Here is a 27,699-nt window from a genome sequence, read left to right as displayed (position 1 = left end):
GGGGCATTTTGGGTTGGCGGCGAGGTCTTGTTTCATTCTGGAATTTCAGAGACGGCGCTCATACGAATTGCCAGTTGATTTTGGAAAGCTCCTCGTCTGCCGTAGAGGGGTAACGACAGGGCACCTGCCTCAGCCAATCGTTTGCTTTTGGATACAGTTTTTGTTTGCTCTTCAAAAATGGCGATGGATTTTGAAATGATGGAACTGGTACCCAATTTTTCTTGCAACTGAGCGGGTGATTTGAAAAAATTATTTTTTACGTTACAAGGCAGCGTTTCCGATGGTAGCAGACATTTCCAACTAGTCTCGTCGAAAACTAAGTTGTCTGTACAAGCGAAGACGTTGATCGTTTCTGTTTCACCGTTCTTGAAGCAGGTGTAGAAATTTCGACAGTTAAGGGGGTATCGATAATAATTTTGGTTACAGCTAAGTTCGATTATCCCGCCATCGTCAGAATTATTTGTGGAAGAAATTGAAGAATTATCTCGACAAACAGTTTCGCTTGGGCGTCGGCAACTAGATGAATCATTGTCGAAGTAGAGTCCTGGGGCACAGGGTAAGACGTAAACTTGACGTACGTCGCCTACAGTGATACACTGATAGAATCGTGAACAGTCGAGTGGGAATCGCAGGGGTTTATCTGATGAGCAATCAATGTCAAATGGGTCTGAGGGTGAGGGTGGTGGTAGTGTTGGTGTTGGGGGTGTTCCTGTTGGTGTTGGTGGTGTTGGTTCCTGTTGGTGTTGGTGGTGTTGGGGGTTGGGGTGTTCCTGTTGGTGTTGGGGTTGGTGGTGGTGTTGGGGGTGTTCCTGTTGGTGTTGGGGGTGGTGGTGGTGGTGTCGGTGTCGGTGTCGGTGTCGGTGTCGAAGTCGAAATATCGTCAATTCCGAGTAGTCCAATTACACCATTGGCACTACTTGGAGTCGATGTAGAAATCAAGTTTCGAACCACGAAAGGTGCACCCCCAATAGACTTGATGATTGGACGTCCGTCTCGATATATTAAATCAAGCACTCCAACTATACTCTCTTTTGTTACAGTTATGGACAACTCGCCCGTTGATGTACTACCGAATTCCATAGGAAGAATGGCTCCATCAAGTCCAATTTTGACGACACCGTATATCGTTCCGGGACCGAACGATATCAAAGTAGCGGCCGTCGTGTAAAGACCATCACTAACGTATGTCACGTTGGCATTTTGAACGTTGAAGAACCCAAACATCTGGCCAGGTAAAATACTAAAAGTGGATGTAGTTCCCTTTTCACTCATCGATACAACTCCTTGTCCCTTTGCAGGAATAATTACAAAAGAGCTGCCGGACGCAACAGATAGTGAAGTGGTGCTATTGAATTGTTTGCGCGCCGTTGTTTCGACAATGGCAGCAATTGTTTGCAACTGACTTTGCACGGCCGTTGAAGTGGTGACAATGGATCGAGACAAGGTAAAGTTTTCATTAAAATAAATGACGCCATACATGCCGAGCAGTGATGGGAACGGGGGGTGGTGATTCCGTAATAAGCAAATGTCGAGTAGAAACGTGTGCCTTTCCGATTCCTGTCACTATCCCTCGACTAGAAAGAATGAGTTCTCCGAAAATACTTCCAACTGGAAACGTGATAGTGGTTTTAGCGTTAATGTAAATAGATTTTTCAAACCACATCGCGCCAGCGGGATTCATGGAAAATATTTCGAATTGCGTTCCCTTTAGGAAAGTGAGTTGAGTGGAATTGGTGGTAAAGTAATCGTTTGAGATTCCGGTGATTGTGGCACCCTCGGCCGCCGTGACGATTCTCAAAATTCCTCCGGAGGGGATTGATAGGCTGGTCTGCTTGCTGGAAGAACCATCTTCTTCTATGACGATGATCTCACCCGAAACAAGAATAGCGCTAGTTGAACCTGCAGGGATGTCAATGTTTTTCAAAGTGGTTAAAGACTGTTGGTAGTTCAAAAAAGATGGATCTCCTATCCGAAGAATTCCGGATATCGATTCAAATTGCTTCCTGTGTGAATTTACATTGATTACCCCAACGTAAGTTTCACTTGAAGACCCTCTTACACCTCGGACAGAAAAAAATTTCGAGCCAATTTGTGTTATAACGTCATCACTCGAAGTCTGGATGATTCCAGCAATGCTTCGTGCTGCGATGAAGACACTAAAATGCGATGTTATCGGAACGCTCGAAATTTCTTCCATTTTTCCATCCGTGCGAATTTTAAATGTTGAAACGATGCTTCCAGCTGGGAACGTGATAGTTGTCTCGTTAGAGGTATAGATTGGCTGCACGAGATTCGTGACACTTCCGCTTGAACCAGCAGGGGGTTGGATAACCAACAAAGTTTCAGGCGACAACGAAATTTCAGTTCGACTAGTTGAAGAAGTTTCAACCAGTGTGATGTTTCCTAAACCTGCGTTAGGGATGATTGCCAAACGATCTTGACTTGAAACGGAGAAGGCGTAGGGTAGAGGGCCGTTTGATTGAATGTTATCAGTCGGTTCGCCTACCGTAACAATTCCAACAATGTACTGCTGGCTGTTAGTGAAAGCCTTTGATGTAGTGTAGACGACCGTATCCAAAGTCGTAACGTTCGAAAGGATCGCAAACGATGCCAAAATCGTTGGCGAGTAATTTTTTATCATGTATGCCTTTGTAAATCGCCATCCTCCAATTGTAGTTACTCTATTATCTGCGAGGGTTACTTGTCCGTAAATGCTCATTTCACTCCTGATTTCTACGGTGCTCTCCAAAGTGGTCGTCATCAGGAATTTCCGGTTTACGATTTTACCTCGAGTGTCTAAATCGATTCTTTCGTACGTTGTAGATGGTGGGAGGGTTATTTTGGTTGTGTTTGTGATGAATATGCTGTTTTCGATGTCAGTAACCTCTCCAACACCTTGTTTTGTACTTATTAGTAGGATTGCCCCAGATGGAAATTGGGGGTAGGTTGTTATCTTATCGTCTTCTGTAATGTTGATGTTGGAGTTCCCGCCACAAGTTTTTATTCCGGAGATACTGTTCGGAGGTATGGATACCTTTTCTAGTTTCGCAAATTTATATGTGTCCACATCCTGTACTGCCAAAATTCCGGCGCAGTTCTCCGTGGATATTTGGATAGGTACTGGAGACAGAATAGGGACCGTAGGTGTAGGTGTCGACGGTGTAGGTGTCGACGGTGTAGGTGTCGGCGGTGTAGGTGTCGGCGGTGTAGGTGTCGGCGGTGTAGGTGTCGGCGGTGTAGGTGTCGGCGGTGTAGGTGTCGGCGGTGTAGGTGTCGGCGGTGTAGGTGTCGGCGGTGTAGGTGTCGGCGGTGTAGGTGTCGGCGGTGTAGGTGTCGGCGGTGTAGGTGTAGTCGTAGGCGTAGGTGGCGTCGGCGGCGTAGGTGGCGGCGTAGTCGGCGTAGTCGGCGTAGGTGGCGTCGGTGGCGGCGTAGGCGTAGTCGGCGTAGGTGGCGTCGGTGGTGGCGTAGGTGGCGTCGGTGGTGGCGTAGGTGGCGGCGTAGTCGTAGGCGGCGGCGGAGGCGGTGAACACGGCGTCACTAACATCCTCGGCCCTAAGCAAAGGGAGTATTTGGGTTCGAAAAGTGTCCCTGGTCCGCACATGAAGCGGAAGAAGGTATGTTTTCCATTTCGGTTAAAATCAACACACCTAAACCGCATGCCAACCAACGTCTTATTAGGGTGACACTTTTAATCATTAGTTATAGCAGTGAACATTACCTGTAAAACTGGGCGCAATCTGTTGTATTTCGAAAAAAACCGGCGTGAGGGCAATGTCCCTGGGTATCGGGGAAGCCTCTCATATCGATCATGGGTTTCATAATTGGCGGTTGCGGGGTGGTGTGTGGGACAGCCCCTGGAATTTAAGTTAAACAATTGGCAATCGAACAAAGATAATAGAATTGTTTAAAGACAATCTTTGAATCGTTACGTTGTAAAACCTGCTCGCCATCGGAATTAGTTGAAACAAGCGAGCAATCCAAAACAGGGAGCGTCGATAGGGCGATAATGCAACATACTACCAGCGTCAGTGTCTAGAAAATTCGATACCAATCAAAATGGATTTAATATGGTGTATGTGTCGATCTTTACGAATTTACTCTTAAGTTAAAAATAATGTTCGAAATCGACGAAATGTGTTTTTATCTAAAATACTTTAAACGTACGATCTTAAATGTTCATTGTAGGCTTACACACCGGGCGCATAACAAAAGGAAAACAAGCAAGACCAAAAAATCTAGTTCCGACTTTAAATTAAATTTGTTTTTAAAAAAACTTAAGTTTAAGAAATTGTCCAACAATATTTACTTTATTTTTTGTAGATTTCTGGACGAACGTTTGAAGCTGTTTTGCTGCCATCGTATGGATGGACGTGGAGCAAAAAAAAAATGTTTTCCGCGCTCAGCTCTGTAATAAGATGTCTCGACGATACCAGCCAAGAAATCGCAGTGCAAAATGTTTCCGAAAAAGCTCTCTTTTTATACGGCGGATTCGAACGCAAAGGCAAGTGCATCGTTCAAGTCCATAAGCTGCAATTCTTTCTTTTTTTAAACTTACATAACGCATGTGATTATTCGCAAGTTGGGTACCACGGCGAGCAGACACATTGTTCGAGAATTCGATAGTTGTGCCGCGCTTCATCTTCGTAAGGAAACCCGCATGGGGCAAAGCGTAGAGAAAAAAAAACGATGCACATGTTTATGTGTCGTTGCCAGCACGAGTCAAGGCCACGTAACAAAACCCGGGAAGACATGACGTATACATAGCCAGGTCGTCGATAAATAATTCCCTCACCTTCGAAATGTGACCGTCCATCTGCCGAGAAGATGCTATTGTTTATTGCGATTGTGTCTCGATCGTCTAAATATGCTCAGCAACACGCGGTGGCCTTTCGAATACCCAACCTGGGCAGTCACGATCATTGCGAAAACAATGCAATTATTGTTGACCGCGCACGCGAATGCAAAGAGGACCTTTTTGACATCGTGTACAGCATGTTGAAAAGGTATTCCATCATGGCATTCTTTGTTGGTCTGGCTTTCTTTGTTGGTTGTTGTTGTAATGTCACTTCGAGTAAGAATAATGAAAACAATTTACTTACTGCTAACCGTTATTTTTCTATTTGGATTCAGGTGCTTTCATGCCCTTCATGGATTTGGTGGATAATCGAACTGGACGTTGGACGACATCCGACGTTAAATTTCTTATTTGGAAAAGCTCCTCGATCAGTAAATAATCTCTGAGTGTGTCGGACTGGCCTCGTATTTCTTTTATTCATTTCTTTTAGATGCCATCATGGATTTGCATACCCGATCGGTATAGCGTGGCATTTGAAGTCAGATGAAGTTTAGGAGGATAGATCCAACGACTACGACTACATCTATTGTAATAATTCATTCGAGATAACTATCAGGTTTCGGCAAGACGCTCCTTCAATGGAGTTTTAAGTTTTCTTTCCATTATGCCTATAAATGAACTTTAACGTGCCAACTAAAGCTCTTTTTTTTATTATAGTCATCAAGGACCCAGTCTGCATCGTTCCATTGAACTCCGTCCTGAGAAAGCATCCACGATCGATACTTAATTTGATGATGACGTGAGTGTCTGATACTTGCCAGCATTCCGCCATCATGAAACTGACAACTGATTTGGTAAGTCACTAAGTTTTGATGCAACTATTAGAAGTAAAGGGAATGTTGGCGTTTTTCATTGTTACAACGAGTTTTCTTAATAGAGTGGTAAAATGCAGTCCCAAGTTAAACTGAAACTTAGGTTGTGAATAGGGACAGTGACAGGTTTTGAAATTTAAATTTCAAACCATGGTCATGTCATGCTTGTTAACTTTTTCCTGCTGTTTGATAAAGGAGAGCCGTGTTCCTGGTTTAACGTGGTAATCAATTACACCGTTTAGCTGTCACAGCGCATTTGTTTGGGCGCCTGGAACTAAGCGAAAATAGCTTGGGAATTTCAGCCGATTTGTTCGACGACCGGACAACAGTGGCAAGTCTCCTTTCTAAAGTCAATTTCTTCAGTATATGGTTATTATGGTTTTTATTTACATAGATCGCAAAGATAATGGACAACTGAGATATCACGGCATTCCTCGTGAAGGACCACTTTTTTTAAAGGCAACTAATTGTTGTGGCTGAAGACTACAAAGAAACATCTTCTATATGTGAAAAAAAAATGGCCTTTGCCTTAGTGAAAAACGCTGGTGTGCAACTGCATTGACTGGAAGCAAACAAATCAACATGCAGCTATCTCCAGCAAACTATGGAACAAAGCGGATTCGATTGAATATTCTTCAAAAGAAAGCATCAGTCCTTGGTCCGAAAGATTGGAATTGCTACTGGACCTGGTAAGTTTCAGCAAAGGAATGTTAAACCTGGTCATAGAAAACGCGTTACAATATCTTTTCACCAGTATTGATTTATCTCTTCGACATCGAATTGACATTAACTTGATCGCTGTTCCATTAGCGAGCACGTACTAACGCCAGAGTTGGGATGATACAAATCCTATTCCAGGTTAGTTATTATTAAAACTCTGTTTCATTGTTCCAAAACAATATCTTTTAGATTAATTCGGTACATTTACAATTTATTTTTAACCACAATTAGCAGAGCTGCGCGGGGCCATCCATCTCGACAGCATCTCTGCCATTTCAAAAAATCGGATGCAGAGGTTGGACTTCGAAAAAGTATAGGAAGTCAACGAGGAATTGCAAATAAATTATCCAGGTAACTATGATGACCAGTTTATTATAATATAATTTACAATCAGATAGAAGTGTTAATAATTCGAATTGCCTAACGTAAGTTTGTCTTTTGAAAACAAATTAGTAATGCTTTATTAAGGACCTCACCTCTGAAGTAGTTGTGAAGCATGTGACCCTAAGAATAGGTTTAAAAAACCGATAGGATATGCAACTTACGCCTGTCTATGGCGCAATTTAAGTAACAAAATTAGAATGAAAATGAAGAGATATCGTGACGGTGAATTGTATTTCCAGATTATCATTTCACGACAAAACAATCGGGACAATCTCTATGGCCATGAGTTCACAATTCGCATTATAGACAAAACTTACCGAAATGCACAGAAAGTATTCCCTTCCTTTTTTTTTCCTTTTTTCTTTTTGATTTTAAAACTGGTACTGAAATTTGCCAGACTATGTAAAATATATTGCATTTTTTTTTTTTAACTTTCACCATATATTTTTTTTCAAAAATTGCATCATCTAATTCTTATTTGTTTTCATTTGGCTTGCTTTGACCGAACAGGCTTTTGGAAAGAGGACTAATGCGGACGCCGTAAACACTGGAGTCGAACAGCCTCGGCCTAAAATTACCTGTAACGGCCACTGTGGATTTGGATTCTTTGCCTTGGCGGAGCTCCGTATGGATTCGACGCTGTTCAACCTTTTGCTGCGTCTCTTCAGTGTATCCCATTTTCCGTTTGGTGGATCCTCTTCCCGTCTGATGCGGTTGGCTAAAAGAAACCTCCGAGACGCTGGAACTGCCCGAAAGGCTCTTTTGCTCGACCAGAATTCTCGAAGAAGGAATGAGCGATACGACATCGATTTTCTGCCTCAGCTGGAAGAGAATCGATGGCGATCTGAAGAGTTTGCTGTTAACCGAACACGAGGAAGCTTCGCTGGGCAAGCGGCATGTCCTGGATTCCTCATCAAAGACCAACCCAGTGGCGCAGGAATAGACGTAAATGGTTTCTTGGCCATTGTCAGTTTTAAAACATTGATAGAAATTATTACAGTTCAAGGGATAGCGATAGAGTTCGCCCGAGCAATTGATTTGGAAAAAGCCACCAACGCCTTCGGAAGAGCTTGCTGGATCGGTGATGGACGTGATATCATCGCACGCACCTTCAGACGGGGTCAAGCACTGAGACGTGGCTTCGTCAAAGACGAGCCCTGGAGCGCAAGGGAAGATGTAAACAGTGCGATCTTCACCTTCTCCGTAACACTGGTAGAATCGAGAGCAATCGAGTGGGAATTGATGGAGTTGGTTGAGTGCGCAGTCGATGGCAAAACCTGCGACAGGAGGCTGCGGGGTCGTGATGGTCGGTTTGGATGTGGTTGTAATTAAAGCTGTGGCAGATCCCGCGATGTCCAGTAATCCTACAGAACCCACTGAGCTGGAAGAGCTGATAGATGTCAGAGTTCTAGTGATGAAAGAAGCGCCTCCGATGCTGATGATGACACGACGACTTTCCGATTCAAATTGAAGGATACCCACTGTGCTTCCAGATGTCACACTGACAGTGAAACTAGCCTGTGAGGTACGTGTGAATTCCGTCGAAATCATTAAACCGTCTGAGCCGATTTTAACAACTCCGTAGATCGTTCCAGCTCCAAACGACATGGCAGTCGTCGTCGTCGTGAAGAATCCATCGCCAATGTTGGACACAATCGCTCCCTGGGCGTTCAGTAGAGCAAACATCTGCCCAGGTAATATGGTGAAAGTTGATGTTGACCCTCCTTCATTCACCGTCACAACGCGTTGTTCTTTGTAAGGTATGATACCAACGGAGCTAGCTGCTGGTACCGCCAAGTCGAGCACGGATGCGAATTGATCTTTGACGCCCAGTTGGATGATGGCCGAAATCGTCTGGAGCTGAGCAGAAAACTGGGCCGAGCTAATGACGATCGACTGAGACAGTTGGAATCGCTCGCGGAAGTACATCACGCCGAAATTGCCCAATACAGCAGGCACGTCGGGGCCAGTGGAGTCGCTCACCAACAAGTTTTCAGTGGTGAAGGAGGCCGCCCCGATTCCAGTCACGACATTCTGAGCGGACAGGACAATCAAGCCGTAAATGCTACCTAAGGGAACGGTGATGGTTGTTTTATCTATGGTGACAATGGGATTCTGCACGATCATCGTTCCATCCGGTCGTATCATCATGATGCCAAGTGTGGCTCCCGATGGGAAGGTGATTGTGGTTTGACTGGTTGTGAAGTAGCCGTTAGAGATTCCGCTAATTTGTCCTCCTGTTGTAGATACCATACTGAAAATGCCTCCAGACGTGAGTGAGAACGTCGTTTGCCTGGAAGACGTTTCGCTTTCTTCAGTTACTTTGATGTCTCCGGATGCCATTATGGCACTCGTCGAATCCGCAGGGATCGATACAGTCTGCGCTGCAACAGCTGATTCTTGCCGGCTCAGGAATGTGGCATCTCCGACCTGGAGAAATCCAAACAAAGACTCGACTTGGGAAGTTTCGACAGAGTTCAGATTTAAAACTCCAAAAACAACTGAAGCAGTTGATCCTGTAAGTGTTTGCGTACTGAAAGTTCCAGTTCCAATGGTTTGCAATGTTCCTGAGCTCGTCGTGCCAACGAGTCCTACGAAGCTCTGCGAGCTAGTTACGATGGTGAACGTAGTCGTGAATTGAACAACTGAAATTTGGACAAGTTTGCCATCGATTCCAACCCTGAAAACGGAAACGGAGCTGCCAGCCGGGAATGTGATGGTCGTTGATGAGGTTGTAAACATGGGTTTGACGACATTCGTGACAGTACCCACTCCATTGCTGGGAGTAAGGACGCCGAGGAAAGTTCCAGGTGTGATTGTGAATTCTTGTTGATTTTCTCCAATAACTGTGATAATTCCGTTTCCACCTTGCGGTATAATAGCTAAAACATTGCCTCCAGGAACGGTCAGATCCTCTGTTGGTTGCGAAGACTCGGCCGGTGCACCTACAGTAATGAATCCCGAAACAAATTGCTGATCTCCAGTAATGACCGTCGACGTGGTTGTGATAACTGTTTGAGAATTAGTCGTCGTGGTCGTAGTGGATGGTTGGAGGACTCCGAACGAGCTGGTGGTTGTACCCGTGGTGAAGTAGGACGTGGTGAAAGTCCACCCTCCGATGGTAACAACTCGCTGATTGAAAAATTGAACTGACCCGACGAAGGTGTTGGTGGGCACAGTTATCGAACACGTCGCTGTAGTGGTAAGAATTGTTTGCGTGCTGATGATTTGGCCAGTTGCTCCTACTTTAACAATCGAAAATGTCGTTCCAGGTGGGAAGGACGTCGTGGTCGAGCTCGTCGTGAATAAGCCGTTGGCAACGTTGGTCCACACTCCACCGGATTGGGTGGTATTGATGACCAAGATTGCGCCTGCTGGAACAGACACCGTAGTCTCGGTGGAGCCTTGTTCTCTGATTACAATCTGAGAACCAGTTCCTTGGCTAACTACTCCCCACGTGCTGCCGGAAGGTACGTCGATAGATGGCGTCACTTGTTGTGTATTTTGAATGATTTCTTTTTCGCCAATCGTCAGGAAACCTTTAATGTCATCAACAGCCGGAATGGGAGCAATGGTCGCTGTTGGCAAGCTAGTGCTAGTTTCAGGTGTGATGGGTTCAGAAGGTACCGCGGTTGGGACCTGAGTGACTGGTGCGGATGGAACAATTGTTGTGGCGTCACCTATGTCAATAACTGCTGCGTACGAGGTAAATTCGCTTGAAACAAATGGATTTACTGTGTTCATAATTTTAATTGCAAACGGAGCTCCACCGATGCTGGTAATGATGTTTTTGCTATCAGTGGTCTGCTGGATCGTACCGACTGTGCTGCCTGGACTAACAACGATCGTGATGACGCTTTGGGCCGTTCGGGTGAATTCAGTTAAAATAATTTGCCCTTCCAAACCGATTTTAATGATTCCGTATTGACTTCCAGGTCCGAAAGAGAATGTCGTCGTGGAGGTTGTAAAGAAGCGATCGCCAATGTTAGTTACCGTTGCATCTTGAACGTTGAAGATGGTGAACAACTGGCCAGGTAAAACTGTGAAGGTCGATGTAGCTCCTCCTTCAGTTACCGTCACGACTCCCTGACTTGTACTAGGAATAATTGCGAAAGATGAGCCCGATGGAACAGACAGCGAAGAGATTGCATTAAAAGAATCCTTGACCCCAAGTTGAACGATCACGGAGATCGTCTGGAGTTGTTGTAAAACAGAAGCTGAATTAATGACGGTCGATTGCGATAGCGTGAACTGTTCGCTAAAGTAAACGACGCCAAAATTGCCCAGCATTGCTGGAACATTAGGGGTGTTCGAATCGGTCAGAAGCAAGTACTGAGTCGAGAAGGAAGCAGCGCCGATTCCAGTCACCACACCTTGGCTAGAGAGCGTCAACACGCCGAAAACGCTTCCAACTGGAACGGTGATGGTCGTTTTGATTGTGGTATCAATCGGCTGTTGGAGGCTCATTGTACCGTCGGGCAAGATGATGACGATACCGAACCGCGTGCCGAATGGGAACACGATCTGCGTCGTGGTCGTCGTGAAGTAGCCGTTTGAAATTCCAGTAATTTCGCCGCCGTTGGTCTGCGTGACGATGCCAAGAATTCCGCCAGATGGAATGGAGATTGCAGTCTGTTTGATCGAAGTGCCATCTTCCTCCGTCACTTTGATCTCGCCCAAAACGAGAATGGCGCTCGTCGTGCCTGGAAGAATTTTGATTGTCTGCACGTTCGTGACAGATTCCTGCGGACGCAAGAACGTCGTATCGCCGATCTGAATAATGCCCGACAACGATTCCACTTGGGTTACGTCCGGTTTCGGATGTATGTTGACGATACCGAAATAGATGGGTTTCGATAATCCTGCCACGGGCTGTGTGCTGAAACTTCCTGTTCCAATATTGCTGATAACTCCAGTGCTCGTCGTAACAACCATACCAACAACGCTTTGCGTTTTCGTGAACAACGTGAACGATGAAGTGAGTTGAACGAACGATACTTGAACTAATTTGCCATCCACTCCGACCTTTAGAATGGAGACAGTGCTGCCAGCTGGGAAGGTGATCGTGGTCGTGTTCGACGTGAAAATGGATTGATCGACGTTGGTAACGATGCCAGCTCCCGTACTAGGAGCCAGGACGCCAAGGAAGGATCCTGGAGTGATGGGGAAATCAGTGCTGCTCGTTGAACCTTCTTCGATCAAAGTGATGATCCCTTGTCCGCCATGTGGAACGATGGCCAGCAAATCTCCTCCAGCCACACGGATTTCTTTGGTGCCGTCAGAGGGCTCACCTTGTCCTCCAACAGTGATGATACCCGAAATGAATTGTTGATCGCCAGTGACGACAGTTGATGTGGTTGTGATCGTCGTCTGAGACGAAGTGGACGGCGTGGAAGGCTGGAGAACTCCGAAGGAGCTGACGGTTGTACCCGTGGTGAAGTACGTCGTGGTGAACGTCCATCCCGCGATGGTAACGACCTTCTGATTGACGAATTGAACCGAACCGACGAAGCTGTTGGTTGGAACGCTCAACGTGCTGGTGGATGTCGTGGTGAGAATAGTTTGCCAGCTGATTACTTGACCTGTAGGACTAACTTTAACGATGGAGAACGTTGTTCCAGGTGGGAAGGACGTGGTGGTCGTGTTGGTGGTGAACAACCCGTTGGCGATGTTGGTCCACGATCCACCTGGTTGGGTGGTGTTGATCATCAGGAACGAACCGGGTGGAATGACGGAGAAGGTCGTCTCGCTCGAGCCGTCCTCTTTGATGACGATTTTGGAACCATCGCCTTGACTTGTCACTGCCCAAGTGACGCCTGGAACAACGGTGATGGTCGAAATCAGCTGTTGGATCTGTGTCACTTCTTTATCGCCGATGGTGATGAAACCCTTGATGTCATCAGTTGGGGCGGGAATGACCACGGTACTCGGAGTGATGGTAGTCGATGTCGTCGTTGTAGTGGTGGTCGTCGAGGGCGTCGTTGTGGTGGCGGGAGTTTCAGGTGAAGTGACGTCTATTAACGATGCAATTGAAGACCCTTCGCCTACCGTTTCAGGTGTAGTTGTAGGAGTTGGCTCTGTGACGACTACCGTCGTCGATGATGGCGTAGGTGGGGCTGCAGTAGCCGGTGGGACCGTGACAGGTGCAGGGGTAGTGACAGGGGCCAGAGTAGGTGGAGGATTAGTAACAGGGGGTACTGTTATGGGCGCGCTAGTGACCACGGGTACTGTTACGGGCGGGGTAGTGACTGCAGGTACTGTTACGGGAGGTGTAGTGACTGGAGGCACTGTAAAAGGTGGTGTAGTGACCACAGGCACTGTTACAGGTGGCGCAGTGACTACGGGTACTGTTACAACAGGTGCTGGACTCGTGGTTGTAATGATCTCTGGGGCAGTGGTAACAACCGGTGATGTAACTGCAGGCGTCGTAATTACTGGGATTGTTACCACCACTGGTGGGGAAGTTGGGGTAACGGGGGCTTCTGGCACGGTTACAGGGGCTTCAGTTGAACTTATCACCACGATTGGGGGAAGATCAGGTTGCGTTGGGGTTGGCGTTGGAGCTGGGGCTGGAGCTGGGGCTGGAGCTGGGGCTGGGGCTGGGGCTGGAGCGGGAGCAGGGACTGGAGCTGGAGCCGGAGCTGGAGCAGGGGCTGGAGCAGGGGCTGGAGCTGGGGCTGGGGCTGGGGCTGGAGCGGGAGCAGGGACTGGAGCCGGAGCCGGAGCCGGGGTTACTGGAATGGGGGGTCCAGTGGCAGGGGAAAGTGTTGATATAACAACTGGGGGTTTCGTGGTAGGTAAGGTGGGAGGCGGCGACGGTGGGGACGGTGGTGCAGGGGGTGCAGGTACACCAGAGTCCATCGGCTTCATGCTAACGAAGAAAGCGTCCAGTTGGTCTTTGGGGCACGGAGGGACCGATAGCTCCGGGCCGGTACACAGTGACCGACTCTCGTCGAAAACGGCCATCGGTCCGCACATGAAGCGGAAAATGGTGTGCTTCCCATTGTTGTTGAAATCGACGCATCTGCAACGTCAATCAAAAAACACAGTAAGATATTTGAACAAAAAAAAAACTCTGCTTCAAAAACTTTGACATTGAAAATGCTTGTTTTATCTTGTCTGATTAGGTACCTGAAGAACTGAGTGCAGTCGGTCTCGTTCCGTTGGAAACCGGCGCCCTTGCAGACGAAAGGTTCCGTGTCTGGAAAGCCCCTCATGTCAATCATCATGGCCCGAGCTAGAAAAAATTAGCATTTCAAATAACACGTCCGATAGTTAATTTCCATGGACCTTGACGTTTCTTTTAAGTGTGTTTCGGTCCTAACGTAGTTATACTTACTATGGCGGCTCAGAATTCTATCTGCGTGGGTGACCCTGCAGGAAAGGGAAAGCGCCATCATGAAGACGAGACATCCCATCAGCCGTGACTGTTAAAAACAGAAAAAGGTAAATTAGATTTTTTTTTTTTTCTTCTTCTTCTTCTTCTGTTGGCTTTAGCATCTCGTTAAGTAGATGCTCTTCACAGGAGTCCTTATTCGTTTTGATATTTTTATAGCGAACATTAGGTCGGAATGCCTTGATAGCAATTTTATAGGCGCCATCGTTAACTTGAGTGCCTTACGGCGGAGGAGGATGATGAAAGAAACAAGCAAACATCTTCCAACAGTAATGCTATTTTCTTTTCTTATCAAAATGAAATGTAATTTCAATGAATTGTTGAGATTTTCGTTAATTCATTTTCTGGTTTGAACTGAAACGTAAACATTTCAGGATTGATGCCCATCTCGATATGGAAAGATGCATAGGAATTTTTTATCAACTTTCTTTGTGGCCCCAGTGACACGGCTGACAAACTGTTTCGTTGTCAACTGGGGAAAGCGCAGACTCCCGATACGGATCGGTGTGCGATGAACTCCATACAAGTTTGGGTAACAGACACCGATGGAGATGAGGGGAAAAAAAACAACTTTTAAACGGATATTTATTTATTTATTTTTTAAAAAAAGACTTATAAGGATCTTCTAGAAACCGCAAGTGGCGCGATCTTTGGGCTCGTCTCTTTCGCAACACTTTGAGCTGTGAAATGAAACAAGTTGTTTTCTTCGCTCAGACATCACGTCAACGTAATAGCCTAATATAAAAAAAAGGATTGTGCATACGTGTCCTTTTCGTCCTCTGGGCAAAACCCTTAAATGCCAAAGAAGAAGAAGAAGAAAAAAAGCACCTGACACGAGATTGAGCTTGAATTTATGTCACTATGGGTGTGCTGATGGAACTATGCCCCAAAGCAAGGAATTCAAAATTGACAGTCAATTACGGCGTATTCTCCCAAGGACAGAAGGTAACTTTTAATTCGTTAAAGAAATTCAGTGATGAAAAAGAGAAGTCTTGAGGAAATCATGAATCATGTAGGCATGAACAATGAAGATAACACGCACCCTACATTAAAGCAATGTGAATCGGCCCGTGGGGAGTCATGATGGATATCGTGACTAGGCTCTTTCGGCCTACCAAACCCAGGAAGAAGAAAACCGAAAAAAATAAAGGTACTGTAGGCTATGTTTACATCAAAAACCCTCCTCCCTTTTCGGGACGGCATATGGTTGGAATAAATATGCGGTATTTTTGATCAGAAAAAAAACTTTTCCCCTTGCAGCTGGTGGCCAGCCTTTGCTGGAAGACATTTGCGATTGAGGGAACCCGACGTCGATAAATCTTTTCCCAGACGGCCCAGCAGCGTAGAGAAGAAAGAGAAAGGGAAGGTCAACAATAGTGCTCGCTGCGTGTGTGTTGATTTCACTTTCGCCCCAATGCCCGACTCAGCGCTTCTTCCCGTCTAGCCAACCGGTAGGCGGAGCGTGAAAAGCTTCAACAAGCTTCGAGATAGTTCGCTAACTGACACTTAATTACCTACGCCCATCTGTCGTTGTTTTTTTTTTCTTTCTTTTCTTTCTGTACATGTACTTTTATAGATTCACGCAACAATTGTGCACGCAGCCCGTGTTGGTACTACAAGGAAATCATGCAATAATTGCTTAACTTACCGGCAAGGGCCTGGCTATCATTTTGCTGGATGTCAGGTATGCCCACAATATGTGAAATGAAGAAATTATTTTCTGAAAAATCTATCTAGTTAAAACAATAGTGAAAGTTAATAGGAATGAAATAATAATGAAATCGAAATTTTATTTTACCTTCTTTAGAGCGGGAGATGAGCAAAACAAAAACTGTGGGGACTGGATGGCAGCGGGTGCGGGAAGATGTCTGAGGATGAACCGTATTCGAAAAACGCTCAGGTCTTTATCCGTTTCTTTGGTGGATATCCTGTGCCTTTATATAGCCAAGCCCTTTGCAGTAGGAGGTGTGCAAGTGTATGCGGCTAAAAGGATGCACCATCCAACCAACAACACGCCCGTAAGGTTGGCTGGTTTGCTGGTCGCGCGGGTCAGCTTTTTCGGATTTCTCCGGTTGGGCTCTCTGTTTGAGCCAGCGGCAATAGAGAGAACTCGAAGAAGATCCAGCTCTCCTGTACAGTATCTCTCTCTCTCTCTCTCTCTCTCTCTCTCTCTCTCTCTCTCTCTCTCTCTCTCTCTCTCTCTCTCTCTCTCTCTCTCTCTCTCTCTCTCTCTCTATCTCTCTCTTTGGGTATTATGTCTGCACCAACAAATCCAAGGCCAGTTGGGCTCTTCAAGAAGAGACACAAAATAACCACCGTGAAGTGGAATAAGTCCAAAACGATCACGTACCAGGTACTTCTGTTGTAATCCATTCTTTAAAAAAAAAAATTATTTATTCTTTCTATTCTTTTCCAAGTAGCCAATCAAATAAGCCAAACATTTCGCCATATGCACACGCACTAATGGACTGATAAACACAGATTAGAAGCAAAAGAAACGTTTCGAACGTCTTGACCTTTCAAAGAAAATGGGACTTTATACTTTGATGGTAACTTTTTTTTTTTAATCCCCTTGTAACCAAGTAGAATTGTTATCGTCTGCCGAGTCATGTCACTAGATTTATAGGCACATTTCTTCTTCGAATTGTTGCATGTCATCAGTATGCCCTTCTCGCTCTGTGACTGTATCAAAGCATCCAGTCACTCTTACTTTTTTTTTCTTTGCTTGACATCCATTTTTATTTTATTTTTTTCGTTTGTTGTTCGCAAGGCTTTACAGTCGTTCCATGTCGGGAATGCTTAGATGCGCAAAACAAAAAGGAACAAGTGGAAAATGGATTTGAAAGAAGATTTTCTGCTGTTCACAGCTATTCGAGCATCTTTAGAATGTCAAGTTTGGGAAACAGTCCGACGACAATCCAAATGTGCGTTCGTCCGCGTAGTCCCGAAAACTGTCGACGTTCAGAGGATGGGGTAACTTTTGTTTATGCGCGTTGCTAATCTTAACTAAATATAGGATAGCGAATGGGCGATAAAATGTCATCCGCGCCGGACGATCAATCAAGGAACGGAATGTTGCGCATTTCCTCCCGCCACGTGCAAAAAAGAAGCATCTTCCCATTGTTTCCGGAGAAGAAAAAAGAGATGTTCGGTAGATGATTGGCTAGCACGCAATTGCAGAAGGTTAGCATCTGATCTCGGACGAGTAAAGGGCAATACCGATCCGTTCGGGTTCGGTAAACCATAAGAACGTCAAGCTTGTTTATCTTATTCTTTGCCAATGCAAAGAATCCTTTTTGGTTTGCATGTTACATTCACCTCTTGAGATGTTACTCCTTTTTTTTCTATTTGGACGTTGATTTTCAAGGTTATTTTACGTAAATGTTATTCACCTTTTTTTTCTTCGGGTTTTTTTCTAATGTCTTTTTTTTTCTTTTACAGGCAGCCAATGTAAAAGTAGGGGAAAAAAACAAGTTTGATTTACGATCCCCACGAGCCTTATGATCGTAGCCTTTTTCCCTTTTCGAAATGGGCTGGTGTCCAAGCAAACTCACTGTCGATTTGTCCAGCTCTTGCTCAGCAACAGTTGTATAATGTACCGTGTAACCCCCCCGCGCTGGGGCTTCGAGCCACACATGAATATCTGATGTGGCCCTTTTTGCTTTGCAGCAGTTGTCACAACACTGCGAAAGGAAAAGAGCACGATCACAACAAAGTTGCATAAATGAATTCAATCATTCTCATAGTCATCTGCCATTTTTTTTTGTGCGTGTGTCTTTGTTTTTCTAGGTTTTTGCTCCGCTTGACAGACTTCCGCATGGAGCAGCAAGTCCATCCGTTTTCACGTTCAAAACGAAAAGCATCAACCATAATTCATGTCATAGTTTTCCTTTGTCTTTCTTTTTTACTGGGAAATTTTCAAATCCTTGAACGTTTTTCTTTTTTTTTAAATTTCAGATTGTCAAGTCATAGTCTGCACCTGTAGAGTGGTCCAGGCAGAAAAAGAATGGATATATCCTTGCCAAAAAATCGAAAGATGATTTCGCTGTATAGGAGGAAACATCTACGAAATAACGATGCCTTTCACCATAGCGAACACGATCCATTGTGTGACGATAGCAACGTATAATATTGGGGAAAGAAAAAAAAAAAAATAAAAAACCTTGACCGGCAATTCATAACCCACGGATCAAACGACAATAAACAAGAGACGTGTTCAGTGCCGGACCATAAAAAGGAGACGCTATTTCAAAAGAAAAAGAAAGAAAACGTTTGCGGAGAAAACTCTTTGGTAAGTTTTAGGCGAAATTTTTGCTGCTATATCGGTCCGATTTTATTAAATTGCCTGTCCAGTATAGATCTACACCTAATCAATCATGCGGGAAAGCTGCGCTTCCTTCAATGGTGAAAAAAAAAAAAAAAAGGAATAATATTGAAGAGAGTGACGCGCTCGCGGGTTTCCATTTTCCTGCGCATAAATTAAACGTGGAGAAATATGCAAAAGTTTGCAACAAACATTTTTAGGTCATCGCTCTTCGACCCTAATATTGCACTTAGCGAGTGGGACGGGAAACGAGCATATTGATAAGTTACAAACTGACTATTCTAATGAAAAAAGCCGTTTTTAATGAAATTGTTTCCTTTCAATGAAAGGCGAAAAAACAGCTGGGTCTTGTTGGGAAAAACAAAAAAACAAAAAACAAGACGCGACCTTCTGCCACTTTGCGGTTGAAGAAGATAAAAAGAAATAGGTAGCGAAACTTTCACCTTCCCTCGTTTAGTAAGTAAAAAAAGAACCGGTTGCGTGACGAGTCATCGGAATTTTTCGACAGCTATTGCAATCACTTCGATGCTACTTGGTGAACATCGTGGAATTTTTTGAGTTTGGATGCCATTTGTCATTCAGATGAAAGCGAAGGTAAACCACCACAACGATATTCAAATATTACTTGTGCAATAAAAACTGTTTTAGTTTAGGTTGGGAAAACCCTTTAAAAAAAAAAAAAAAAAAAAAAAGGAAAAAGATTTTTCCTTTCGAAAATCTCTTCGTGCCATTTTCTTCGTCTTTCCAAAAGTAATTCGATGTTGTGTTTTTGTAAAATACAAAACTAATGGCCACTCCTTTTAAAGGTGCAGACAAAAGACAAGTGTCAATATCGTACATGCGCCGGAATGGAATCAATACCGAGGAACTGATACCGACGAGATGGGGCATCAAACAATTCGTCATCTGTCACGGATCACGTGTATCTTTTTTTGCCATCGATCACCATCCATCTTATCTCTCGCGATTCTATTGTATTTCGAACGATTCCAAGGAGTTTTGTATCAATCGTTTTAGTCTATGGAATGGAACATCTAGATGAAGAGGTAACCCGATATCAAGTAAATCATCAAAATGACTTAATTTCAATCTTCATTTGCGTGAATTGACAGGAATTGGAGCCTAAAGCAAAAAGAAAACTCCTAATATGGAAACACTTGTCGCCTACGTGGAAGAAATCGCGAAAACGAGCGAGGCTATTTGATGTCCCGATTGGCGTGAAAATCTATTCATTGTTTGATTTGACACCACACACACACACAATTTGGAAAAAGAGGTTTATCCTTTTAGAAAGTTGGGTAGGTGTTCCAGGTGACCAGTTGACGAGTCACGAAGTTAAAAATTTTATTAACTCTGTCTCGCCCACAGTGCCTCGCCCCCAGGTCACATTAGAACAAGAATGAAGCCACCGCACAATGAGAATCATCACTTTCGTAATAATGATGTATGAACGAGGATGTTCAGCTACGTGTTGCAGCTTGTACTCGAGCCATTCTTCGAGCATTCCTACCCATTTTGCTCTCGAGGTATGGAGTTCTTTGGGTAGGGGAATGAACACTACATCAATTCATCATAGGTATCCTATCTTTTTTTTTTTCTGTTTGGGCGTCGTTGGTTTTTGCTGCCACAACACGGCTTGGCGTGTTGTTTTGCTTTCTGGCAGCACCTGCGTGATGGATCCGTTTATCAAGGAGTCTGTTACCATCCCCTTTTTGGTTGACCCTCTCTACTCCACCTATTAATTTAACTTGTCAAGTTGGATGTCGTTCTAGTTCATCCTTTGTGTGCGATCGCAAACATTTTGGAAGTTTGCCAGCAGATAACTGAAGAGACAGTCTTATCTTACATCCTTCGTCATAAATGCATCAATCGCGTCCGAAAAACGTTGAATGGGGACAACGTTTTTTCGCTTTCACTCTTTCTCTTTTAAATTTATTTATATCTTTTTTTTTGCCGAAAGATAAACAGAGGAATTTGTATTCTAAGGCTCCCTTTTTTTTTTTTGCCAGGTCATTGCTGTTTCCAGGGGGATTGTTTCGCTAATCAGCTGCAAGCTATAGTGCGTAATATACAGTCTCCTTTTGTATTCTTCTGCCGTTGGCAGTAGAGTTCTTTTTGGGGTCGGCCAATACGTGTGACGTAATGTTCGCCCAGTCGCGCACAAAGAGTTACCGCTCGTGCACACCTTAAATTCCTCTATTCGGTGCGTCAGGTGCTTAACAGTTCTGATAAAGCAGTAAAAGAAAGAAAAGAAATGAATTTTTGCAACAGTGCTTTTTTTTTCGCTATTCAAAACTGCTCCATCTATTGCTCGACTGTTAAAGCTGACACTCGTGACTTGGAATTCTCAAGTTTTTTTTTTGGAATCGTGAAAGAAAACAAAACAAACAAGTGAATAACGCAAGACTTAGTGCGAAACGTGTTTTACCCTTGGACGTGTGCTACTCATCAACTATCAACGTGATTATTTCGTCCCGGTGTTCAGCTCGGTGTTCCCGGCCCTTCAGTAATCGGAATATGTCCACCGCGTAACGGTAAGTCGATAAACATATCAAATATCCCTATGCAAATTTCACTTGTAAATAGTTTTTTTTTTTTTTCAAAATGAACCTCGTTGCGTCACTAGTTTTAGCGTTAGGCTTGTTGCTCTATGCCTCTCGGCAGTGTGTGTACAACTTGTAATCAAAGCGAAATTTTTTATTCAATTAAAAAGTCTTTCGTGATCAGAAGGTTTGGTAATTTGCCATCGTCACTTGCACTCGGAAGCAGAACTGAAAGATCATCACATCTGAAAGACTAATTTAGTCGGGGGGTCCGAACGTACGACTTTTGTGGTCGCAATCGAACGCGATAACCAGATGGCCATCCCAACTCGTAAGCATATCCTTTCTCGTACTTAGGTTATAGTTACTCCGTTTGAGTGAGCAGCCGTTTCTATAGGATTGATGTTTTGTTTATGTTTTGGTCCGTGAATCCTATTGCCATAAAAATCGTTGGGGGATTTGTTTCAGCGTTAGGCCTGTAGTGGCAGTAGCTCTATGGTTCGCGGGAGTGTGTATAACAACTCGTAACCAAAGCGGAAAGCAACGCACGTGAAAAATGCTTTTTTTTTTTTTAAATTTTTCATTAAATGTCTTTCGTGATCAGAAGGTTTGGTAAGTTGCTATCGTCACTTACACTCGGAAGCAGAACTGAACGATCATCACATCAGAAAGACTTGTTTAGTCGGGGGCCCGAACGCACGACTTTCACGGTGGCAGGCGAAAGCGATAACCACAAGACCAACCCAACGCGTAGAAATGTCCTTTCTCGTACATAGTGTATAGTTACTCCGCTTGGTGGTGCAGCCGTTTCTGTAAGGACCGTTTTTGAAATTATCAAAAGAACCAATTGGAATTGATCCAATAATCCTATCGCCATAAAAATAGAACTTGGAAACGTATATTTTGGCGACCGACATCATTTGTGGCTATTTACAAGTATGTTTTTTTTCGAAAAAAAAAAACAAAACAAAACGAAACAAACAAAACGGTGGGGAACACAACAAAAAAAAAATCGATTATATCACACACGAAACGCATCGTCCAAAATTCAGCGAGAGATCGAAAAAAAACGTTCATAACTTTTTGTAAACGACGATGCGTTGATCAAAATTGGCACATATGCGGGTACACTCACTTTTTTTTATATCTCTTTTTTTTCTTTTTTTTTTTTTACGTAAACATTTAACGACCGCAAATGAAAACGACAGTGCGACTAGACGTCGTGAAGAATGTCTGAAACACATTTGAAAATACCATCATCAATCTGAGCATTGGTTTCTTTTCTCTCTAGTTTCATTTGTTTTTTTTTTGTTTTTTTTTTTGTTTTTTTTGTTTTTTTTTCAATGTCACAACAGTTTGGTGGCAATCCAAGGCAGCTGTCCGTGACGGAAATAGTGCCAAGAATCGTAGGCCAATTTGAGTCCGAGAACAGCAATGGCTGCGACTTCCACGTAAATGATTGAATGTAGTATCGATATGTTCTGTTCTTTCAGTTCGGCATCCGACGTGGCGTTTCTCAGGTAGTTCGGGTCGTCACACACTTGATTAGGCAACAAGTGTAACACTGGGATCTGCACGTTATCCGAAAATACGTTTTTTTGTGATTGTTTTTCTGATTAGATTTTGTTTAAATTGCGAGGCTTACCTTTTTACCATCTCGCGAACAAAGTATGTGGGACGAATCGTTGACGACGTGGTGGTATTTCCATAGCCAGTCCTTCATTTTTTATAACACACCGAATTAAAAAAGGATTTAGACGGCCAAAATAGAAATTGCGTAGATGTTTTGAAACTGACCCGAACTTTTGTGGCCGTGTTGCAATCGCATTCCCACGAGTTGTTGTAAAGATAAATGTATTTGACCTGGAACTCGAATTCAACTTGTACTATGTCATCCAGCGGAAGCTGAAAGGGAAGAGAGTTGGGCTTTTAAACCGTCGTAAAAAAAAAAAAAACAAGTTTTTAATATTAACGTATACCTCGCTGGGTTTGATGGAGTTGTGTCTCAAACTGAATCGGCTGAAATTGCGTATGAAATCCGATCCGGATAAATTGCGAATGGATTCGATTCGATTCGAATCAGCGATGAGAACCTTGAGCGGCGAATTGCGATATTTCATCACCTGATCTAAACTCGTCAACTGCCTTAGTAAAAAAACAATTCAATTAAATGAGTTTTTTTTTATTCCCTTCCCCCGACGCGATTCAAATTCGTACGTCGTTGCCGCTGACGTCGAGCTCGTTGGTAAAATTCGGGAGCTCGGCAGGTAGTGACGTCATCTGTCTGTTTGAACAATCGACCTGCACCGTGTAAGATCCTCTGCCCGCTATGCCCGCGCTGTCGAATTCGCAATAACAACCCGACGTCCGGCTACGACATTCTGCGTCCACAGTCTGCGTATATCGTTTCAACAATGTTTTACGTTTTCAAATTCAGAAGGTGGGAGGGGGGATGGACAAAAAAAAAAAAGAAAACAATTTTTATGTTGGCTAACACTCAACCGTGATCCGTCTTGCCCAGTTATGCAAGACAGACGTCAGTTGGTGACGGCCTGGATGACGGCCTTTTTTTTTTTTTTTTTTTTTTTTCAATACCTTTTTGTTATTTTCCCTTTTGATGATTGAGTAGCTTAAGTCGATCCAAGATTCATTATGCTTAGCGTCACGACATTTCAAGTTATCGCCGTTGAGTAGAATGCCCCGTTCGTGCAAGGTCAGCACCCACTGGAAATTGCCCTGGCAGTTCCATTCGTTACCTGGCGACGTTCAATATTATTAGAAAAGTAGATCTATTATTCTTTTTTTATGTATCGATCGGTTACGCGTAGCCCAAGAGACTCGGCCAATTGAACGTTAATGATCGTATCGATCTCCTTGTTCTCTAGCTTTTGCGATGATGCCAAACTGACCTGAAAGTTCGAGGGTAGACAAGCGACTTGTCTCGTTCATCATTGATATCATGTCAGGGATGCGGTCCAGTTTATTGTTGGCCAGAATCAACATTTCCAGGTTGATAGCCTGCTTGAAGACGATCCAGTTGATAAACTGGAGACGCGAATTGTTGGACAAGTCCAATTCGATCAATTGCTGCGGAACTGGCCATAATTCCGCCTGTTCTAAATGACTGTTGCGAATGGATAGCCTTCGCAGCTTTGGATATTTGCCGTGAAGGAGTCCCGATTGATTCACCGTTTTAAATTGGCCCTCCACGATATTGAGGCTCACAATATACGCAGAACATTCGTCCAGATAATCGCTTGTGAAATTGAACACTTGGTGGCAGGTCAAGTTGCCCGTCTGAAAATCGCATTCATCTCTACAGCACGGGCAGGCTCGCTGCTGATCGAGTTTGGAAGGTCTCACAGCTTTATTCCAGCTGTCACTACCGCTAGGATTGTTAATGCCGTTGGCATTGATGAAAGCGGAATGGCTGACTGAAGTCGTAGTAGATAGGTCTGGATACATCCGCCATTCGCCCTGGCACGTTCCGCTTACTAACACGAGCACGAGCCACACGATGGTAAAGAACTCGCCATCCGTCCTCGCCATGCTCTCTGCGACTAACGGTATTTCTTTCCTCCTAGGGGAAAAAAAAAAGCAGAAATTGAATGAAATATATTATTTTTTGACGATTTTCCATAATTCATGTTTGAATGCCGAAATTGAATTGGTTATGCAATAGCAACGTTGCATGTTTAAAAAAAAACGAACCGTTGTGCCAGGCATCGATTTCAATTTTGAAAATGGTCCTCCTTTTTTTTATTCGATTCTTATTGGTTCTGAAACGACATCAAATAGACACACGCCCATGTATGGCAAGTTGGCGAGCAAAATCGATACTGTGCCAGATGTTTGGCCGACGGCCTACATCTGTGCAAGTCTATAGGGGTTTTTTCGGCACTAAAAAAGAAAAAAAAGTATAGAAGCCGAAATGGTCTAGCGTTCAAGGGACAACCTTTTGTCACACTTAGCCGGCTGTCTGTTCGTTTTCCCGTCCGTTAACGATTTGTTATTAGATGGCAAATGGGCTTCTTCCTCTTCGTTACACAACCATCGGCAAAACATGTGGTCGATTAACTATACCATTGGGTTTTTTGGGTACAACGATTGTCGACACTTGTTCATTGCGAAGAACACAACCAATATGAACCAATACTCGGCCGGAAATGCAATATTACTTTTTAGCCCTTGCGATTGTACCCAAACAGGATTCCGAAGGCATAGATTTTAACGGGCAGAAGGCGTTGCATCGTAAAAACCTTATGGGTTTTTTTTTTTTTGTTCCCTTCTTATATTGCGTATACAAATCCCCGTCGCACCTATTCCGGCGCTGTTGCCGATCGGAAACGCATCCAGTATTTTTATTTTTTTTTATTTTTTTTTTTCCCCATTCGTATACTAAACAGTCCGCAGTTAGAAACTTATGACTAAATATAAATCAGCTGCTCAGATGGGTTCCATATTCCTCTGCAGTGTTTCGAAAAGGCACTGGCCGCGTTTCCGGAAAAGGGAACTTCAATTTGTCTGGGATTCTTGGGGCCTTTTTCTTTTCTTTTTTCTTTTCGAAAATTACGTGTCCATTTAACCCCCCCACCCATGTTCGGTCACAAGGTTCGGGATAAATAAGAGGCTTTACATCTTGAAAACGTGACTGGACTAGTTTAGATCGGTGAGCCCCGGCATGCCTGTCGAATTAATGAACCGTTTTCGACCTTCGATCCAATTTCCGACGTTTATAAGAGAGCCAAGGCTGCGAGAGTTTGATCTTCTCATTAAATAAAGAAAAAGAAAAAAAAATAAACAATTTTTGTTGATTGACAAAATTGGCCGTTCCAGCCAGAGGTTGTTTCTTTTTTCCTGAGCCCGAGAAAAAAGAAAAAAAAAACGAAATTTCCAGGTTGCGCTCTTTTCCAGCTGGCGTCCGTCCATAAATGGGGTCAAGGGTGGCTGGCATAATAACACAGTCCGACTGCTGTGCGAGCAATGTCACTCACGAAACGGAATTTTTGTTTGTCCCATCTGTTTTCCCTTCTTTTGTTTCTGTTTTCCAGAACTTCTTGACATATTTCGCCATCTACAGTGTTTTCTATGTTTTTCTGGACAAGTTTTTTCTCCATTCGTTAGCGTCCGGTTCCGCATGAAAAACTGTCTGCGATTGTTTACCAGTCACGGCCTTGTGGTTATCATAACGTAACACTCATCGTCGACAAATGTGTCTGTGTGTGTGTGTGGCATCGTGAAGGACCGCCGCTAAATTCACGATTACGTCAACCTTATATTGCATTATAATCCCCGAATAGATTAGACTTGCAATAGGGGTATGCTTATATTTAGATTTATTATCTTTAAAATGCCTATCTATGACGTAACTGTATCACGAAAAAAAAAAAAGAGGTTTTTTTTTTCAGGACAACAAAGGACGCGGTACGACAGGTCGCATTCAAGGACTTTAGAGTCTTACAGTAGTGTTATATAGACTCGCGTGTGGCCCATACCACATCTTGCTGTATAAATATAGAAAAGAAAACAAAAAAAAACAAAAAAAAAAAAAGAGTCCCAACGACGACGATGAAACGCTTTCCGGGAGAGAATGGCATCAATAATGTCAAGAATTTCCAATCTCATTGCCCTTGAAAAAGAGAAAAAAGAAAAAAAAAAAAAACAACGCCCTCCCCCCGCCTCCCCAGATTGACACGTCGCCTTGTTTCTTTGCTGACGGACGTTTGGCTATTTATGTTATTAAAATACGCGTGCAATTTTTGTCTAATCGAAAATTGTGTTTCCTTTTTTTTTTGTGCCCATGTTGTAAAGAAAACGAAGGTCCAATGTGACCCGAAACACGATGAGAAACATCGTTGGGGACGAATAGATAAGAGAGGTCTCACGCGGAGCAAAGCCAGCCAACTTGATAAACACAATGGCGTTCGAACGCCTAGTTTGATTAGACACGTCTTTATTGGACGTGTGACTGTCATAAACAGGAAAATGACTTACTGCGTTACACACACACACACACACGTACATTTGTCGATTGAAACACGTTAACTGAGAAGAGCACAGAAAGGAGTAATCATACCTTTTTGACGACGCGAAAAAGATTAGCAGAACCGGCAGTTTTCACAAAGTATATCCCTTTTCGATGAGAAACTGTTTTTTTGCCTAACCAACACATCCGCGTCGCGGCGTTACACTGGAACACAAAAAAGAAAACAAAACAAAAGTCACTTAGATAAATAACGACTTTTTATTATGATTATTGTGTTGTTGTTTTTCTGATCAGGGTACAACGAATGGTGTCGTTGTTTTGTGGCTTTTTTAAGGGCCGCACTTACGCGGATGTATGTTTAACCGCAACACAAACGAGATCATGTGTGTGATTGCGAGAGAGATAAGCTCTCTCGACGACACGGCAAGCTGTTTCCAACGAGTAAATGCACTGAGAGAAACATTGTCGGTACTAACGGAATATATATATATGCTTGGACACTATACCACTCCCGGTGTGTGTGTGTGTCTGTGTGTGTCTGTGTGTGTGTGGGCACTGCTCCGGCGCGCATGAGCAGTAGGTGAGTACAGGGGGCTTCTATAGAGAGTCTCGTGGTCCAGAGAACCTTTGTAGTCCTAAATGGGCTAGGCGGGTTTGGAAGCCTCCGCTGCTAGGTAAA

At 43.9% G+C, this 27,699-nt stretch overlaps 3 protein-coding genes and 1 non-coding gene across 4 annotated transcripts; all 4 read right to left on the bottom strand.

The window, feature by feature from the left end:
- Positions 1-657: 657 nt before the first annotated feature.
- Positions 658-4,376, bottom strand: LOC130688509 (mucin-2-like). The gene is made up of 5 exons (XM_059496860.1): positions 4,307-4,376; positions 3,930-4,032; positions 3,719-3,854; positions 1,478-3,647; positions 658-1,290 (listed from the first exon to the last, which is right to left on the bottom strand). Exons 1-5 carry the CDS (start codon positions 4,355-4,357, stop codon positions 658-660), a joined length of 3,093 nt encoding a protein of 1,030 aa, XP_059352843.1. The 5' UTR covers positions 4,358-4,376.
- Positions 4,377-6,985: 2,609 nt separating this feature from the next.
- On the bottom strand, positions 6,986-16,048 carry LOC130688306 (mucin-2-like). Its single transcript, XM_059496979.1, has 5 exons — positions 15,966-16,048; positions 15,816-15,900; positions 14,111-14,198; positions 13,903-14,008; positions 6,986-13,795 (listed from the first exon to the last, which is right to left on the bottom strand). The coding sequence occupies exons 2-5, from the start codon at positions 15,834-15,836 to the stop codon at positions 7,246-7,248; spliced, it is 6,765 nt and encodes a 2,254-aa protein (XP_059352962.1). The 5' UTR covers positions 15,837-15,900; positions 15,966-16,048; the 3' UTR covers positions 6,986-7,245.
- A 5,583-nt stretch (positions 16,049-21,631) lies between these two features.
- On the bottom strand, positions 21,632-21,702 carry LOC130689265 (small nucleolar RNA snR61/Z1/Z11). Its single transcript, XR_009000693.1, has one exon. It is a non-coding gene; the product is annotated as a small nucleolar RNA snR61/Z1/Z11 (small nucleolar RNA).
- A 154-nt stretch (positions 21,703-21,856) lies between these two features.
- Positions 21,857-27,494, bottom strand: LOC130688315 (protein singed wings 2-like). The gene is made up of 9 exons (XM_057511296.2): positions 27,367-27,494; positions 27,111-27,224; positions 23,944-24,614; positions 23,630-23,790; positions 23,252-23,428; positions 23,014-23,175; positions 22,832-22,939; positions 22,680-22,751; positions 21,857-22,605 (listed from the first exon to the last, which is right to left on the bottom strand). The coding sequence occupies exons 3-9, from the start codon at positions 24,581-24,583 to the stop codon at positions 22,381-22,383; spliced, it is 1,545 nt and encodes a 514-aa protein (XP_057367279.1). The 5' UTR covers positions 24,584-24,614; positions 27,111-27,224; positions 27,367-27,494; the 3' UTR covers positions 21,857-22,380.
- Between the last annotated feature and the right edge of the window lie 205 nt (positions 27,495-27,699).

This window comes from Daphnia carinata, chromosome 9, assembly GCF_022539665.2.
Source record: "Daphnia carinata strain CSIRO-1 chromosome 9, CSIRO_AGI_Dcar_HiC_V3, whole genome shotgun sequence".
NCBI lineage: Eukaryota > Metazoa > Arthropoda > Branchiopoda > Diplostraca > Daphniidae > Daphnia > Daphnia carinata.
Note: the sequence above shows the minus strand (reverse complement) of the source record. Positions and strands in the feature narration are given on the sequence as shown.

Excerpts from the sequence above, each read along its gene's own strand:
- LOC130688509 (XM_059496860.1), bottom strand. The coding sequence starts at position 4,357 with ATGGCAGCAAAACAGCTTCAAACGTTCGTCCAGAAATCTACAAAAAAT. Across the intron at positions 3,648-3,718 it reads GATTGCGCCCAGTTTTACAG|GTGTGTTGATTTTAACCGAA; the intron begins GTAATGTTCACT and ends CATGCGGTTTAG. Across the intron at positions 1,291-1,477 it reads TTCCCATCACTGCTCGGCAT|GGACAAGGAGTTGTATCGAT; the intron begins GTATGGCGTCAT and ends ATTCCTGCAAAG.
- LOC130688306 (XM_059496979.1), bottom strand. The coding sequence starts at position 15,836 with ATGATAGCCAGGCCCTTGCCG. Across the intron at positions 14,009-14,110 it reads TAGAATTCTGAGCCGCCATA|CTCGGGCCATGATGATTGAC; the intron begins GTAAGTATAACT and ends AATTTTTTCTAG. Across the intron at positions 13,796-13,902 it reads GACTGCACTCAGTTCTTCAG|ATGCGTCGATTTCAACAACA; the intron begins GTACCTAATCAG and ends TTGACGTTGCAG.
- LOC130688315 (XM_057511296.2), bottom strand. The coding sequence starts at position 24,583 with ATGGCGAGGACGGATGGCGAGTTCTTTACCATCGTGTGGCTCGTGCTC. Across the intron at positions 23,176-23,251 it reads TCGACGTCAGCGGCAACGAC|TTGACGAGTTTAGATCAGGT; the intron begins GTACGAATTTGA and ends TTACTAAGGCAG. Across the intron at positions 22,752-22,831 it reads ACACGGCCACAAAAGTTCGG|GACTGGCTATGGAAATACCA; the intron begins GTCAGTTTCAAA and ends TAAAAAATGAAG.